Source organism: Haliotis rufescens, unplaced genomic scaffold, assembly GCF_023055435.1.
Source record: "Haliotis rufescens isolate VD_foot unplaced genomic scaffold, xgHalRufe1.0.p SCAF_17, whole genome shotgun sequence".
NCBI lineage: Eukaryota > Metazoa > Mollusca > Gastropoda > Lepetellida > Haliotidae > Haliotis > Haliotis rufescens.
Genome location: NW_025963857.1, coordinates 25,832,357 through 25,848,786, shown reverse-complemented (window position 1 = coordinate 25,848,786; position 16,430 = coordinate 25,832,357). Strand labels below are relative to the sequence as shown.

The window sequence follows — 16,430 nt, the reverse complement described above, 5'->3', positions numbered from 1 at the left end:
TGAAAAAGTACAATACAATGCAACATATAGCTCATCATTTTCTAGCATGACTCTTAAGCATCTAAAACCTTCTACACAAACACTGTGAACAGTTCGTTTCTGGTTTAAAGCTTTTAAGTTTGGATATTTGCTACAATTATGTATTTTCTTACGTCTTTGGCAGTCTCCAGGAACCACAGTTTGGCTGAGGTGGCATTGGTGATGGTCTCCTGGGTTGTGAAAGTCTGGAAAAAAGAGACATTGAATGCTGTTTAACACTGTAGGCAGAATTATTCAATTTTTCAATTTGATTTTTGTGTCAGGGCCAGAGTTAGACACCCTGAGGTACAGAGCCTCACAGGCTGACAAGCAGGAAAAACCGAAGACACATTTTCTGCAGAATCCCAAGAGTGAGCGAGCGAGTTATGTTTAACGCCGCTTTTAACAGTATTCCAGTTATATCGCAGCATGTCGTTTACGTTTACCACTTTGGTGAAACCCACGAGCACGGGCAGGGTGCTGACAAACCTAGAAACATAATCGGGGTGAACCCACAATCATAGGTTTCTGGCGTGCCCAAGGGACGTAACTCTGCACAGCGAATTGCGGCGCCTTAGACGACTGGGCCACCCATGCAGCCTGCAGAATCCCAAGAGGTAAAGTCCGGTTGAAATAGGAACAATTTGACATCATACAATGAAAATATAATGAACAAAAAAAAGAGTTCCAGATCATGAATATTTTTAGGGATATTTGTATGCTCAGTCTTTGTTTGTTGTTTAACGCCACACTCAGCAATATTCCAGCTATATGACGGCAGTCTGTAAATAATCGAGTATGGACCAGACAATCCAGTGATTGAAATCATGAGCTTCGATCCACACAACTGGGATACGATGACATGCATCAACCAAGTCAGCGAGCCTGACCACCCAATCCCGTTAGTCGCCTCTTACGACAATCATAGTCACCTTTTACGGAAAGCATTGGTTGCTGAAGACCTATTCTACCCTGGATCTTCACGGGTCTAGAAATATCTATCAAGAAGGGCATTTCTGCTAAACCGTTTAATATCATTCTGGGTTGTGAAGATGGGAAAATAAACTGGTCCAGGTTATCATATAATTTAATACATGAAGTTATAGCAATATATTGAGAGGTGTGGTAAAATATAGATTAACACCACGTTCAAGATACGTGCGTACATGTGTAGTTTTGAGTGTGTGCATGAGTGCGTGTGTGTGTGCATGCGTGGGTGAGTGTGGCTGCTTGAACTAGTCGCTGGTGTTAAGCCACTGAGATACCATGCTGCACTTTAACATGAATACCCCACACAGACACAGTATACCGACTCCAAGCTGAAAAGTCCTTAATTTGTCCCCTTAATGCCGAGGACCAGGCAGGGTAACAAGAAATACCATCTTTTAAAGTCTTTTGGTATGACGCGGCCGGGGTTCGAACCCTGGACCTTCCCCACTCCGGGCACACAATCTACCACAAGACCACGGAGGTGGTCACAGTTGTACACGGAACATCTTATCATGTACTGGGCTAAAACATGAGACAGTAGATGAGTTGGACTTTATGCCACTTTGACCAATATTCCAGCAACATAATGGCAGGTGACACCAGAAATGGGCTTCACGCATTGTACCCATCTGGGGAACTGAATCAGCCTTCTTCGTAACAGAGTGAGTGAGTATGGTTTTACGCCGCTTTTAGCAATATTCCAGCAATATCACGGCGGGGGACACCAGAAATGGGCTTCACACAATGTACCCATGTCGGGGAATCGAACCCGGGTCTTCGGCGTGACGAGTGAACGCTTTAACCACTAGGCTACCCCACTGCCCCTTGTTTGTAAAGAGTAAGGGTGTAAGGTATTATCGGTAAATTGAGGTTCATTCTTTCGACAATACGCATCATTTTTGTCATGCTGAATATTCTGGTGATGTCAAATAGTGATTTTTTAAATGTTATTTTCTTGCCAAATGCCTTCTCTGCCCCCAGCATGCATCCGGGGCCGCAAGATGGCTGCGTATTTATTGACTGAGTAAACATCATGTTGTACCAGCATCTTTGTTCCATTAATGAACGTCAATTCATACCTTAATGTATCAGATTACTGCTGAATTCCAAATTTAGAATCATCCAATATATCGTGATACATATCACAATACGGCCTTGTGATAGCAAAATAATGTGATACACTTTAAATCTCCAATACCCCTCCTTAGAAACAAGTGAACATTTTAACCACTAGACTACCCTACCGACCCCTTAAACATGACACACAGAAACAATGACACAACTTAATATCCTTACAACCGAATACTGTGTGAAATGTTAACAAATGTGCTCACGTTGAGTCTGTATAGGCAGTGAGAAGTTGGATGTAATGACACAGAATATCATGGATAACAATTTCCTTATCAAACAATACACATACATACATACATAAGAGGTTGTCATCCTGCACTAAATATCCTGAAACCAAAACTGAAACTTTGCCCTGAAACCTGTATAGTGTACAGTTGTTCAAACAATCGTCCCACAATGGTCCTTGGCTGCAGACTTCCAGCCCTACTAGGCCGACAGACAGCTCTACTAGGCCGACAGACAGCTCTACTAGGCCGACAGACAGCTCTTAGCTCACCTTGGATGCAGGGAGGACTTCCAGCCCTGTACAGCCGACAGACAGCTCTACTAGGCCGACAGACAGCTCTTAGCTCACCTTGGATGCAGGGAGGACTTCAAGCCCTGTACAGCCGACAGACAGCCCTACTAGGCCGACAGACAGCTCTTAGCTCACCTTGGATGCCACGATGAACAGAGTTGTTTCGGGGTCCAGCTTCTTGACCGTCTCCGCCAGGTGAGTGCCATCGATGTTGGACACAAAGTGGATGTTGGGGCCCACTTTGAACGGCTTCAGAGCCTCATAGGCCATAAGGGGACCCTGAGATGACCAAAGAATGACATTACTTTCAACACAGTTGTGATAATTAGGAGATAAACATACTGTGGTTTCAATGTAGAGCTAGGTTACCTGTAGCTTTAACCACGCTAAATTGAATTTGGAACCGAACGTGCAGCGTGAGGTTTCAAATATTAAATTTAGCGCAGTCAAATCTACTGGGTACCTAGCTCTACATTGAAAACACAGTATGTTTATCTCCATTCTACCATGACTAAACAAAACGCGAACTCTTTGGTGTTAGCAAATATACTGAGTGAAGCGGCATGGGTTGAGTTCAGTGTTTTGAGTGGGTTATCGATCTGAATTATGGAATCTTGAACAAATTATGGCGCTGCATATACTCAAGCAGATTGTTTACACCGTAATACTTCACTCAAACATATGACAGGCATTGAAAGCACGGCAACTTGGCATGGCAACTTGGCACGGCAACTTGGTAAGCTAACATGAAGTGGGCATCCCTAAAGAAAACAAAGCAAGCTTTGCAAGGCTTTCGCTCTACATCGCATGTCACCATTATGACGTCATATCGCTCATTGTGACGCAAAAGATAGGACGTCACAGTCGTATATAGAAAAACGCCAATATTCCAAGCTCTCTGTTGCCTCCAAAACATAAATACATTCCCTTTGTAGCTCTCTAACGTGTTCTCTGCATGAAATGTATTGCCACACATCCTTTGAATATTGTAGTAACCGCATCTGTGCATTTTGTAACCTGCAATTGCAGATATAATTATTTAAATATGCCTACTGACAATGACTGAAAATAGTACTATTCTATGAATATTAGCTTCCGCAGTGATGCGGTCGTCAAACCAGCTGTTTCAATCAGTGGGGGTTTATTGTGATTTAATAGCCTCTGATTGACAAATCAGAATCGAGTAAATTCCCCTTGAACAGTATTTCTGTCAGATGTCAGATTGATGGTTGAGAAAAGCCTAGAGTCTAAAGACATTTACCACTTTCATGAGCACAGTGTGGTTCTGACAACCTGAAAAACGTACAACGGGTAAATCGGGACATCAAACCCATGATCAGTAGTTACAGGCACACCCAAAGGACAAAACCTTGAACAGCAAATTACAGCATCGGGGCCATTCAGGCCCATTACTCAATCTCATTGAAATCAGATCTCAGTTCTCGCTGCCCCTAAACAAAGATCTGAGGACATCCCATTACGGGTTACGTCAGACCGACCTTTCGCGAACTCTGACCGACCAATGAAATTACTGACAAGAAGTCGACATTAGCCAATCAGAAGGCAGCTTTCTTGTGCTTTACGGCACTAACTGCAAATTGGCGACTACGCTTCATAACATATTTTGACAAATTCTTGCTTAAAAATTTGAAACCTGAACAAAAGACCATTCTCGAATGGCTAATATATGGTCCAGATTGTATAGATTCAGTCGTTAAGCCTGAAACTATCGTTCGGAATACCCCGTTTAAATTTTTTGAGGCTGCGTGATTAGAAATCACATTCCGGATTTCACTTTCATGATTTAGTAAGCGACGCTCTGATTGGTCGGATGAAAGGTCGTTCTGACGCGACCCCTAATTGGATGTCCTCAGATCTTTGTTTAGCGGTAGCGAGAACTAAGATCTGATTTTAATGAGATTGGCCCATTACTGAACATATATACTCGTAGCAAAGAGAGGATACGTATCATTGTGATACTCTGTTTATAAGGCTTAAAATATATAAAAAATGGTTCTCAGACAATGACTTTTGAAAACAAAGTGCGAGCGGGCAGTGTTTTGGTTTTTTTTATTTTGCTTGTTCAAACAGGTATGTAACCAAATAAACAGTTGTGTACCATCACCCTGGGAAAGGGCCTCCCTACATAAACAAGCCTACAAACTCCTATTGCCACCATGACCATAACACAAGATGTGCAGTAAAGCAGTAAAGGGAAGTAAAGTTCTGTGTGCTATATTGGATTGCATTGTTTTTAATAAAAGCTAAAATGGATAGAATTATCATTAAACCGCCCGCATGTTATCAGAAATCAGTGGGCCACTGTACCTTGATAATGCCCTCATATTGCTTGACGACGGGCCATTATCACATCCGTTGTTAGGTGACGTCATAGGGTAGGGATAGGTGACGTCAAGTTCAATAGTGACGTCATCGGGTTTGTTCTATGACATTCCCATAATTGTAAACGTGAGTCAGTGACAATCGTGTTGATTGCAGTAAATGTTTCAAAACCAATACTGTTGTTTATTTTTATTTGATAATAAATTCCATCCATTTTAGTTATAGTAATGATAACGCTATTTTTCAGGGCATTAACATTTGCAGAAGCCTGAGGTCTGTAGTATTAGGACTTTTTAATTTTTTTAAAAAAGGAAATAAAAAGGAAACGTGCGGTAGACTTTATGATGATGCGGGCGGTGCCTGAGAACCAAGACTATTACTTTTTTAGCCTAAATTTGAGTGTGTTAAAGTTATGTATCATATGGTGACAAATTGTACAATGACACCCTTCGTGATCATGCCTTCAGCCTGGAAGGGTGGTTTGACCCATGAATATGCATGAATTTTGCTAAAACATCCAGTGACTGTTACAACCCTTATTCAGAAAAGACTATGGATAAGGTTAATTTGGGCTCACTTAATCTGACAAACTCAAACTAATGTTATGAAATGTATCACAAGTGTTATAATGATAACTTTTTTATATGTTACACATGGCATAGTTGCTAATATGCAAGGCAGATTTTTGTACGTTCTGGATTAAATTTACCATGAGCAAGTGTGCGAGCCATGACGATCTAGATGAAATAACTGCACTAAGGTTGTGCACTTCATGAAAATACCAACTTCGGATAATTTAAAGGCCAGTACCTCGACCATTCTGAAGCATTGTTTGCAAACAATAACCAACAACCCCCGAGTTTTCTTTGCTCTCTTCATCTTATTCCACATGAGAAGTTTCTGCTCATGTGACCACACAATGGGAGTAAGCTCATATCAGGTCAGGATGTGTTTCTTTCTGAGGAACCTTCAAAGTGATTGTCTTCATACGACTGGGACATTTATATTGTAATCTAGGCTTTGATTAACACTGGCATTTAATCCAATCAAGCTGGCAATCAGTATTCTGTAACTCATCCTTAAGAAAAACACACAAGTTTTTTTTTCAGTTTCCTCCAGAAAAAACATGAGTGAGTGAGTTTGGTTTTACGCCGCTTTTAGCAATATTCCAGCAATATCACGACGGGGGACACCAGAAATGGGCTTCACACATTGTACCCATGTCGGGAATTGAACCCGGGTCTTCGGCGTGACGAGCGAATGCTTTAACCACTAGGCTACCCGACCGCCCCAGTAAAAACATGATCGAAGCCAGTTTATTCTGTGCAGCGCTTGGCTTGTCAGTTTTGCTGTGCGGAGCTCTATTATTTTGGTTTGAGAATTGAATCATGCATGCTTGTGATGTCATATTCGGAAATTATTTTAAGCATGATTAAAAAAAACCTGGAACCGTCAACGTGCTGAGTCTTCAATGGGACAGTACACCGACGGTCCTGTGTGTTTTTAAATCATGCATGACACCCGTGAAGATCCGGTTAGAATAGGTCTTCAGCAACCGATGCTTGCCTTAAGAGACGACAAACAGGATTGGTTGGTCAGGCTTACTAACTTGGTTGATGCATGTCATCATATCTCAATTGTGTAGACCAATGCTCATGATGTCAATCACTGGATTGTCTGGTTCAGACTTGATTATTTACAGATCGCAGTCATATACCTTGAATATTGCTGAGGGAAGCGTAAAACAAAAAACAAAGAAAAATGTGTGTCACAACAGATGCCTGATTCAATTCTCAAACCAAAACAATAGAGCTCTGTACAGGGACGCCAACAACGCAAGCACTGCGTAGAGTAAACTGACTCCCATCTTCTTTTTTAGTAGAGGCAAATTGAAGTTTTGTGTTTTTCTTACAGCTGTTACAAAATACTAACAGCCAGCTTGATTAGATTAGAAACCAGTGTTTATCAAAGCCATGATTACAATATAAATATGCCTTGGCTGTATGAAGCCAATCACTCTCCTACCCAGAGTTCCTTGCGGCCAACTGAGTACCTCTGTCACATCGTCACATCTTACACAGTCCATTCATCATGTTCATGCGTTTTTCATCTGTTTCATTTTGGGTGAATCCACACATTTAAATAAACATCCGTTATGCAATGTTTAACTTTCATTGAGAAAATATCCTAAAACCCATTTCCATTTGCGTATTTAGCTGCCACGTCCGATCATCAAAGCCCTAAGGAGACCTAGCGATATGGTCAGTTTCATGTCATGTGTAAAGCTATATTGTCATGCACCTCACTGTCGTATTTGTAGAAGTATGTCTATATAACTATGCAGAACAATATGTAAAGCACACCGAAATGCTTGCATTGGGCCCGTCTGTTCATATTTCAGAATAATTGTGTTTGTTTACAAAAAATGGTCACTTGACAAGCCTTCAGCTGCGGAGTGGTCACTGGAGCAGAAACAGAGTGAGGCAAGCATTGTCACGTATGCTCGGGGGCTATCAGCTATTGTTTACCAACAAAGCTTCAGAACGCATCGACTTTCTGTCCCTTTCCGGATTTTTCATGGTTAAGAAAAAAATGAGTGTATCCCAATTACGAAGATATCAAAGCACACAACCCAACCTAGTTTCTTCCATTGCCAAAACACAGATAAATGATTATAACAGTAGAGTCTAAATGTGTGCGTTTAATGGGTTTTTATCAACAATCGTGTTTTGAAAACAGGATTAGTAGCCATTTAATTAAGTACTACTGACACGGAAATACAAACTAGAACATGAGGAAATACAACAAATATTTCTAAAACTTACGCCTTGCTAAAATAATATTTCCTTATATGCTGACCAATATTTTTTAAATCCACCAACAGTTACAAATTAAGGAATATATTTTTTTTAATTAACATTTTTTTAAATTAATCATTTAAGTCAAGATGTCTTTGTCATAACCCTAATCTTAATAGTTAAAGGTTCAGGGTGTCCACAGTTAGCACAAATCAAGGCTGTCCCATAGTTACGAACATCACATAATCACATTATCACCACACAAAACAATACATATTCAGTTCAAATTCATTGACCGATGTGATCACAATTGTATACGGTAATAATCAGAGTGAGTGAGTGAGTATGGTCTTAAGCAGCTTTTAGCAATATTCCAGCAATATCATGGCGGGGGACATCAGTGGGCTTCACACATAGTACCCATGTCGGGAATCGAACCCAGGTCTTCGGCAAGACAAGCGAACGCTTTAACCACAAGGATACCCAACCACCATAATAATGAGAAAACAGTTTCAAGAACTACAAAAAAGACACACATAAAATATAATTAAAAACATACATAAATAAATAAATTGTATGTCTCTTCCCACCTACCAAGCAGGCTTTATTATTAAATTAAAATTTGCAAACCTATAACATGAAAACTTTGACACAAGGCATCAACACAGCAACAACAAATAATCATGTGTTTATTAAAATGGCAAACATTTTAAATTTACAATAAAATAATTTTCCTAAATTGTTAAATTAATGCAGGCATGATTAAAATAATATGAAAAATATTGGTTTTGATTCATTCCCTGTTTTATATCTTGCACCATGTTTTTATTGTCATGGATTACCTCCCTTGCATACTGAATTTGATATGTATACATGGTCTTTCCACAGTAACTGAGAGCAGTAGAGCACAGGGTTGCCAAGGTTACTGTTGTGTTCCCTCATATTATTGTGGTAAACAAATGTCAGGCATTTAAGGGTTTAAATAAAAATAAAACAGAACAACTAACAACATATCTGGTATATTTTTAAAGAAATTTTAAAAGTAGACCAAATATAACAGAAAACAATTTGGAAAAAAATGCATGTACCGCCTAAGGCGCTTTCAAAATTAGAAATAGGGGGCTCTTATTAGAATATAATTTTGGTGAAAGGGTCGAAAGATCATAAATTTTGTGGTTTATGCTGACAGCCAGAAATGATACCAAAGAAAAGTCTGTGCGTATTATACACAACAGACATATTTTTCAAGAATTTAATTGCCCGTTTTTAAGAGTGCATATAACACATGAGTGCTTATTATACACGAATAAATAAGTCTTGTGTACATGGATCAATCGGAAGGGTGCTAATTGGGTTTTGTTCACCAGCCAATATATCAGCAAATATCGCTGTGGGCGCTTATTAGAGCGGGGCGCTTATTACGTCGAATACAGTACTTTCTATTCAATAACCCATGTCTCATACACTTTTAAAAAAAAGTAGACTAGATAGAAAAAAATAGAAAAAAATGTGTCTTATTTGTTTGCCACCTACCAACCAGGATTTATTGAACGTAACTTGGTTACCGGGTAACCTATAATAAAGGAAGCCTATTCCGATGAAGCCTCACCAGATCTGATCCACCGATGCCAATATTGACGACATCAGTGATAGACTTTCCCGTGTAGCCCTTCCACTGGCCAGAGATCACCTCCGTGGTGAACTCACGCATGTGTGCCAGCACTGCATTCACTTCGGGCATCACCTGGGTAGGATCCAAATAACTGTTACCATGGTTACGAAGGCATAATTTCTCTGAATTGGAGAGCGAGTGCTCAGGATGCATTTAATGCTTTTTTAACAGGACCCAGTTCCATGAAGCAATCTTAGTACAACGCCTATCGTAAGTCTATGTTAATGTATGCGAGGTACGATCATCTCAGCACTAAGATAGTTTTGTGGAACGGGGCCCAGTTCTGGTATTTCAGCTTCATCACACGATGCAACTGTGGGGCAAAGGCAAGGGGATGCAGGTCGTAGACATTTACCACTTTCTTACTTTGCAGCCATTGTTGACAACTAATCCCCAATCTGCAATGGAATCATCTCTAGGTGTAGTGATTCTAAGAATGCGAGTGGAAAATTTGATCAAATTAAATTTGCCATAACCAACATTTTGAAACATTTTAAAAATTAAACTTTGAATTAGGACACATCGTATGATTGCTTTTATCACTACTAAAACATGGCTTCCAACATAGTGATGGAATCACTGATGACATAATTCTTTTTTTATGCCTAATGATAGTGTCATGGGGTTTTCACGTCTACTCACATCTTTGCCATCAACCATGATTGGTGTGTTGGATCTGTTGCGGAGAGCAATATGCAGGACTGCCCTGCTCTCAGTGAAGTTGATCTTCTCCCCTCCGAACATGGCAGTTCTCATCCTCTCCACCTGTCGATCTCGCGCCTAGAAAGCAGACAACATGTTGAGCATTAAAAGAAAATACATATATAATAGTAATATTAGAACAACAGGTGCATAGTTGATCAACTGATCAGTGAACATTCAATTTTGTATTCTCATCTCATATATCCACATATCCACTTTAAAGACGTCCAGACTAATGACATCACATTCAGTCTCATGTCATCACTTCCATTCTAAGGACATCACGTCCAGTCTAATGACATCACGTCCATTCTAAGGACATTACATCCAATCTAATGACATCACGTCCATTCTAAGGACATCACGTCCATTCTAAGGACATCACGTCCAGTTCTAATGACATCACGTCCATTCTAAGGACATTACATCCAGTCTAATGACATCACGTCCATTCTAAGGACATCACGTCCAGTCTAATAACATCACGTCCATTCTAAGGACATTACATCCAGTCTAATGACATCACTTCCAGTCTAATGATGTCGCTTCAAGTCTAATGACATCACATCCAGTCTGAGGACATCACGTCCAGTCTAATGACATTACTTCCAGGCTAATGACATCACTTCTGGTTTGCAAAGTAGGTGCCCAATGCTGTTCGGTATATTGTTATACTTGGGTCTGCATTGTGATATACATTGCAGTACATTGGCATGAACATTTGTGAGATAGTGTTGGTTGTGATGATGTACTAACAGCAACAACTCGTAGCAAGTGTGACTGTTGCTGGAGACAATACTTGTTGGCAACAGTAATGATGGATTGTGCAGGGGCACCTGCCTTAACCTTCCCCTGGTCAGTTCTTCCCCCATGGGGGCGGTCGGGTAGCCTAGTGGTTAAAGTGTTCGCTCGTCACGCCGAAGACCCGGGTTCGATTCCCGACATGGGTACAATGTGTGAAGCCCATTTCTGGTATCCCCCGCCGTGATATTGCTGGAATATTGCTAAAAGCGGCGTAAAACCATACTCACTCACTCACTCTTCCCCCATGCAAGGGAGTTAACTGACCATAAAAGTCCAAACTAGGCTGGAATTATGGAGTTATATGTTGGCTGGACTAACGAGTCTACGTATAGTCCATCAAAAACATGTGTTCTGCCAACTCTGCATCAACAGATAATCAAAATGCACGCCTGTCTGGATGCAGATTGCAAAGTAAGACCCTTTAACTTTTTTTATACCACAAAAACAATTTTGATTATCAATCATATGGCCTTGACTGGGCACCGCCATGTTGTTTGAAGCAAATGCCAGTGATATGAGACGTGAAATCTGATTGGCCAGTAGGATGGACATAGGAGGCACATAACTTGAAATAGGCGAGGTGAAATTGTGTTCAACGTCGCATCCAAGATTATTGCATTTATAAAGCGGTGTGTGTGTTTGTGTGTTTGTGTGTGTGTGTGTGTGTGTGTGTGTGTGTGTGTCTGTGTGTGTGTGTGTCTGTGTCTGCTTGTATTAGTCAGTTTACTGACTCCGAGCTCACCAGTCCTTGTTTTAGCTCCTTAATGTCGATCGCCAAGCAAGGTAACAACAAGTACCATCTTTTAATGTCTCTTGGTATGACACGTGCGGGTATCAAACGCCGGACCTTCCGCTCTCCAGGCGGACACTCTACCACTAGACCACGGAGGTGGTCAACTCGTAATAGCCACTAGTGGCACTACGATCGACCCAGAAATTCCAGCCTTGTTCAGCAAGGGTGTGGAAACTGGACCTGTACAGTCAGATAATGCCCTTCACACAGGAAGATGTTTTAACTGTGGATTTGGTGCTTACAATGGCCGACCTGGGTGACTGTGTGTCCTTGTATCTTGGACTCCCTTGCCTCGGGTTTGGCTTAGGGAAGTTCTTCCCCAAAGAAAGTCATTACATAAGTGCAATAATCTTGAACATGATGTATGACCCCATTTCTCCTCACCTCTTCCTCTGAGACAAAACAGCCTTGGCTAAACCATCCCCTGGGAAGGAATATACTAGACCAGTTCTTTCTTTCTTTCTTTCTTTCTTTCACACCACACCACACCACACCACACCACACCACACCACACCACACCACACCACACCACACCACACCACACCACACCACACCACACACCACACCACACCACACCACACCACACCACACCACACCACACCACACCCATACCATGCCCATCTTGCTGAGGCAAGGGAGTTAACTGACTATCAAAGTCAAGTCCACCCTTGCCGAACTAGGCTGTTATTATGGTGAGGTGAAATTGGGTTTTACGTCGCGTCCAAGATTATTGCACTTATATAGCGACGTGCATGCACGTGTATGTGTGGCTGCTTGTACTAGTCCGGACTGATGCCGATTTATAGTGCTAGCTCACTGAGATACCATGCCGCAGTTTAACATGAATACCCCACTCAGACACAGTATACTGACTCCGAGCCGACTGTTTTAGCCCCTTAATGTCGAGCGCCAGACAGGGTAACAACAAGTACCATCTTTTAACGTCTTTTGGTATGACGCGGCCGGGGATCGAACCCCGGACCTTCCGCTCTCCGGGCGGACGCTCTACCACAAGACCACGGAGGCGGCCTGTTATTATGGAGTTACATTTTGGCTGGACTAATGAGTCTATGCATAGTCCAATCAAAATCTCGCAATGAAATCCAAATCTGGTAAGTAAACTGTCGTGCAGATTTCGGTCGATTGCAGGATTTGCAAAGCATGTGCACCGCCAACTCCTTGTCAACGGATATTTTCCAAACCTTTTCATGTTATTAATCAAGGTGCTCACGTGATTTGATGTACTTTGCGATGTAAGACCCATTTTAAACAATATAGATCTTGATGATCGATCAGATCGTCTTGACTGGGCGCTGCCATTTTGTTTGAAATAAATGCAAGTGATAGAATCGGATTGGTCCATAGGATTTGGTTTGGTTTGTTTGTTGTTTAACGCCGCACTCAGCAATATTCCAGCTATATGACGGCGGTCTGTAAATAGTCGAGTCTGGACCAGCCTATCCAGTGATTAATATCATGAGCATCAATCCATGCAATTGGAATTGATGACGTGCATCAACCAAGTCAGCGAGCCTGACCACCCGATCCTGTTAGTCGCCTCTTACGACAAGCATAGTCGAGAGGCTTAGAAGAGACATAACTCGTAATAACCACTGGTGGCTCTACGATCGAGCCCAGGAATTCCAGCCTAGTTCGGCAAGGGTGGAAACTGGACTTTTAAAGTCAGTTAACACTCTTGCCTCGGGAAGATGTACCATACCATACCATACCATACCATACCATACCATACCATACCATACCATACCATACCATACCATACCATACCATACCATACCATACCATCTCAGGTGAGATTCTCTATATACCAGAACATAATCATCTTGAAAAAGAACATAAGAGTTCTATTATGTGCTGTTGTTAGCACAGGACTTGAGTAAATGTTTCTTATTTGTAGTGCAACGATACAGCGATATATTATTGTGTAACGATACAAGGCCACACTATTACAACTCCTGTATCGCGATACATACAATCCATTACATTACTAGATCTATTTGTGCAAAACACATGAACATTAACATAAACAGTTCAACCTCAAGCTTACACAGATTTTCTAGTTTTTCCTTTTTGGCTATAAATAGCATAGCATTCACAGTGCCCTCCCGCATAAATGTTTCAGCCCTACAATCCCCCAATTTCAATCTCTGTAATTTAAAAACAAATGATTCAGGGTTGTGATTCACCTCCAAAAAGAATGAATACCAACTTACAAAATGAAAGTACTGTCATGTGATACGAATCGTATCGTCCCCATAGTATCGCAATACGTATCTTACTGCATCCCCACTGTATCATTACACATTTAGAAGCTGAAGGACAACGGAATTGATGCTTGGATATTAGCTTCTTTTCCTAATCCAATCCGACATCTCAGACCATAGTGAGTGAGTATGGTTTTACGCCGCTTTTAGCAATATCACGGCGGGGGAAACCAGAAATGGGCTTCACACATTGTACCCATGTCGGGAATCGAACCCGGGTCTTCGGCGTGACGAGCGAACGCTTTAACCACTGGGCTACCCGACCGCCCCTCTCAGACCATAAGACAGTCAAAATAATTTCACGCACAATTTATTACTGAAACTGAACATCTTCATCATTTAAGCATGTTAACTACTACTAAAGAATCTTACCAACTGCAGAAGCTGCTGAAAGACTTCATCATTAATCAAGTTCTTGGAAAAGTCCAAAAGGAGATCCCCATCTTTGGTCTTTAGGTTGATGCTGAAATTAAAATGTTGCAAGATGTTCATAACAGGTATCATAATTTAGACAAATGATTTCAAGAAAAGTTTCAAAAACATGCTTTTCACGATTTCATATATTCCATCCACATGTAGGAAAGGACACATGCACCCCAGCCTTCTATCTTAACTGGATCTTCCAAAAGAAAGGGAGTTAACTGACTATAAAAGTCCAGTTTCCACCCTGGCCAAACTAGGCTGGAATTCCGGGCACACATTTTGGCTTGAGTAACAAGTCTATGGTTGGTCCAATCAAAATCCTGTATTGAACCAGACATTTCGGTTAGTAAACATCCTGGATATCAACGTGCAGATTTCGGTCGACAGAAGAATTTGCAAAGCATGTGTACCATCAACTGGGCGTCAACAGATATTTTCCTAATCTAATGCTCCAGTGATTTATTGTAATTTGCGAGGCCCGTTTTATTACAATATAAATCTTGATTATCAATCAGATTGTCTTGACTGGGCGCCGTCATTTTGTTTAAAGCAATTGCACATGATATGAGAAGTGGAACCTGATTGGTCAGTAGGACTAGGGACGGAACTCGTAATGGCCACTGGTTGCTCTACGATCGAGCCTGGATATTCCAGCCTAGTTCAGCAAGGGTGGAAACTGTACTCTTATAGTCAGTTAACGCCCTTGCCTCGGGTAGATGTCGTAACTGTGGATTTGGTGCTTACAATGGACAACCTGGGCAACTGTGCACTCTTGTATCTTGGTATTCAAAATCACTGCCGATGCTTGTTTGACTAGGCAGCAATATTGACATGATTGAGGGACAATTTATTTTTTAATTTCATAATTTCTAAAACTCAGGTACGTGTATTTTAACACTGCATTCACTGCACTAACATAAATCTTTGCAAACTTTTTGAACGCTATAACAGTATGAAATAAACAAAACATTTGTGAATTAATTTTTGTGTGAAAGCTTCATGTAGAAAGCCAAATTAATCCCCTGTATTGTATCGAGAGGTCATGTATGCCTACAAGATGATACAAGTATATTTTAGAGTGATAGGTAAACTTTAGGTTGTTATATACAGACCTCAGAATATGTACTATTAATTACGAGCAACAGTGCTATGTTTACGTTTTCACACTTTTTTTCCCGGTCATCATATTGTATATGGTTGGTTGGTTGGTTGGTTTGTTGTTTTACGCCGCACTCAGCAATATTCCATCTATATGATGGCGGTCTGTAAATAATCGAGTCTGGACCAGACAATCCAGTGATTAATATCATGAGCATCGATCCATGCAATTGGGATTGATGACGTGCATCAACCAAGTCAGCGAGCCTGACCACCCGATCCCGTTAGTCGCCTCTTACGACAAGCATAGTCGAGAGGCTTAGAAGAGACTTAACTCGTAATAACCACACTACGATCGAGCCCAGGAATTCCAGCCTAGTTCGGCAAGGGTGGAAACTGGACTTTTAAAGTCAGTTAACTCTCTTGCCTCGGGAAGATGTACCATACCATACCATACCATACCATGTTACCGCTGAGTCAGGCGTTAAACAACAAACAAACAAATACATAATGATCATGATGATGTAACAAAAATCTTTTACTATTTTTCATGATACTTGCACAAGTATGTTTTTATTTACAAAAAGTCAAAAGCCAACTTAATTTTGACCTACTTTAAGTAATTATTCTTATATCTTATTCATAACTGAAACATAAATTAACAGATCATAGGAAGAAAAAAAGACAGAATTAAAAAGGAAAATTAACACAACAAAATTCAAAAGGCATCTTAGACAATTCCAAGAAGTAGAGCAAAAGCATAGGTATAACATGAAAACTGCACAGACTTTATTTTGAACTCTTGATAGACAAATGAACTTGATGACAAAGTGCTATTATTAGATATCAATATGAGGAG

At 40.8% G+C, this 16,430-nt stretch overlaps 1 protein-coding gene across 1 annotated transcript in view; it reads right to left on the bottom strand.

Moving 5' to 3' along the window:
- The window catches only part of LOC124113133 (glucose-6-phosphate isomerase-like), a 40,379-nt gene that overhangs the window by 22,746 nt on the left and 1,203 nt on the right, over positions 1–16,430 (bottom strand). Inside the window, exons 2-6 of the mRNA XM_046473373.2 lie at positions 14,423–14,513; positions 10,112–10,249; positions 9,407–9,541; positions 2,792–2,935; positions 153–224 (exon numbers count right to left, since the gene is read on the bottom strand). Coding sequence (XP_046329329.1) covers positions 153–224; positions 2,792–2,935; positions 9,407–9,541; positions 10,112–10,249; positions 14,423–14,513 — 580 coding nt within the window. The remainder of the gene's footprint in view (positions 1–152; positions 225–2,791; positions 2,936–9,406; positions 9,542–10,111; positions 10,250–14,422; positions 14,514–16,430) is intronic.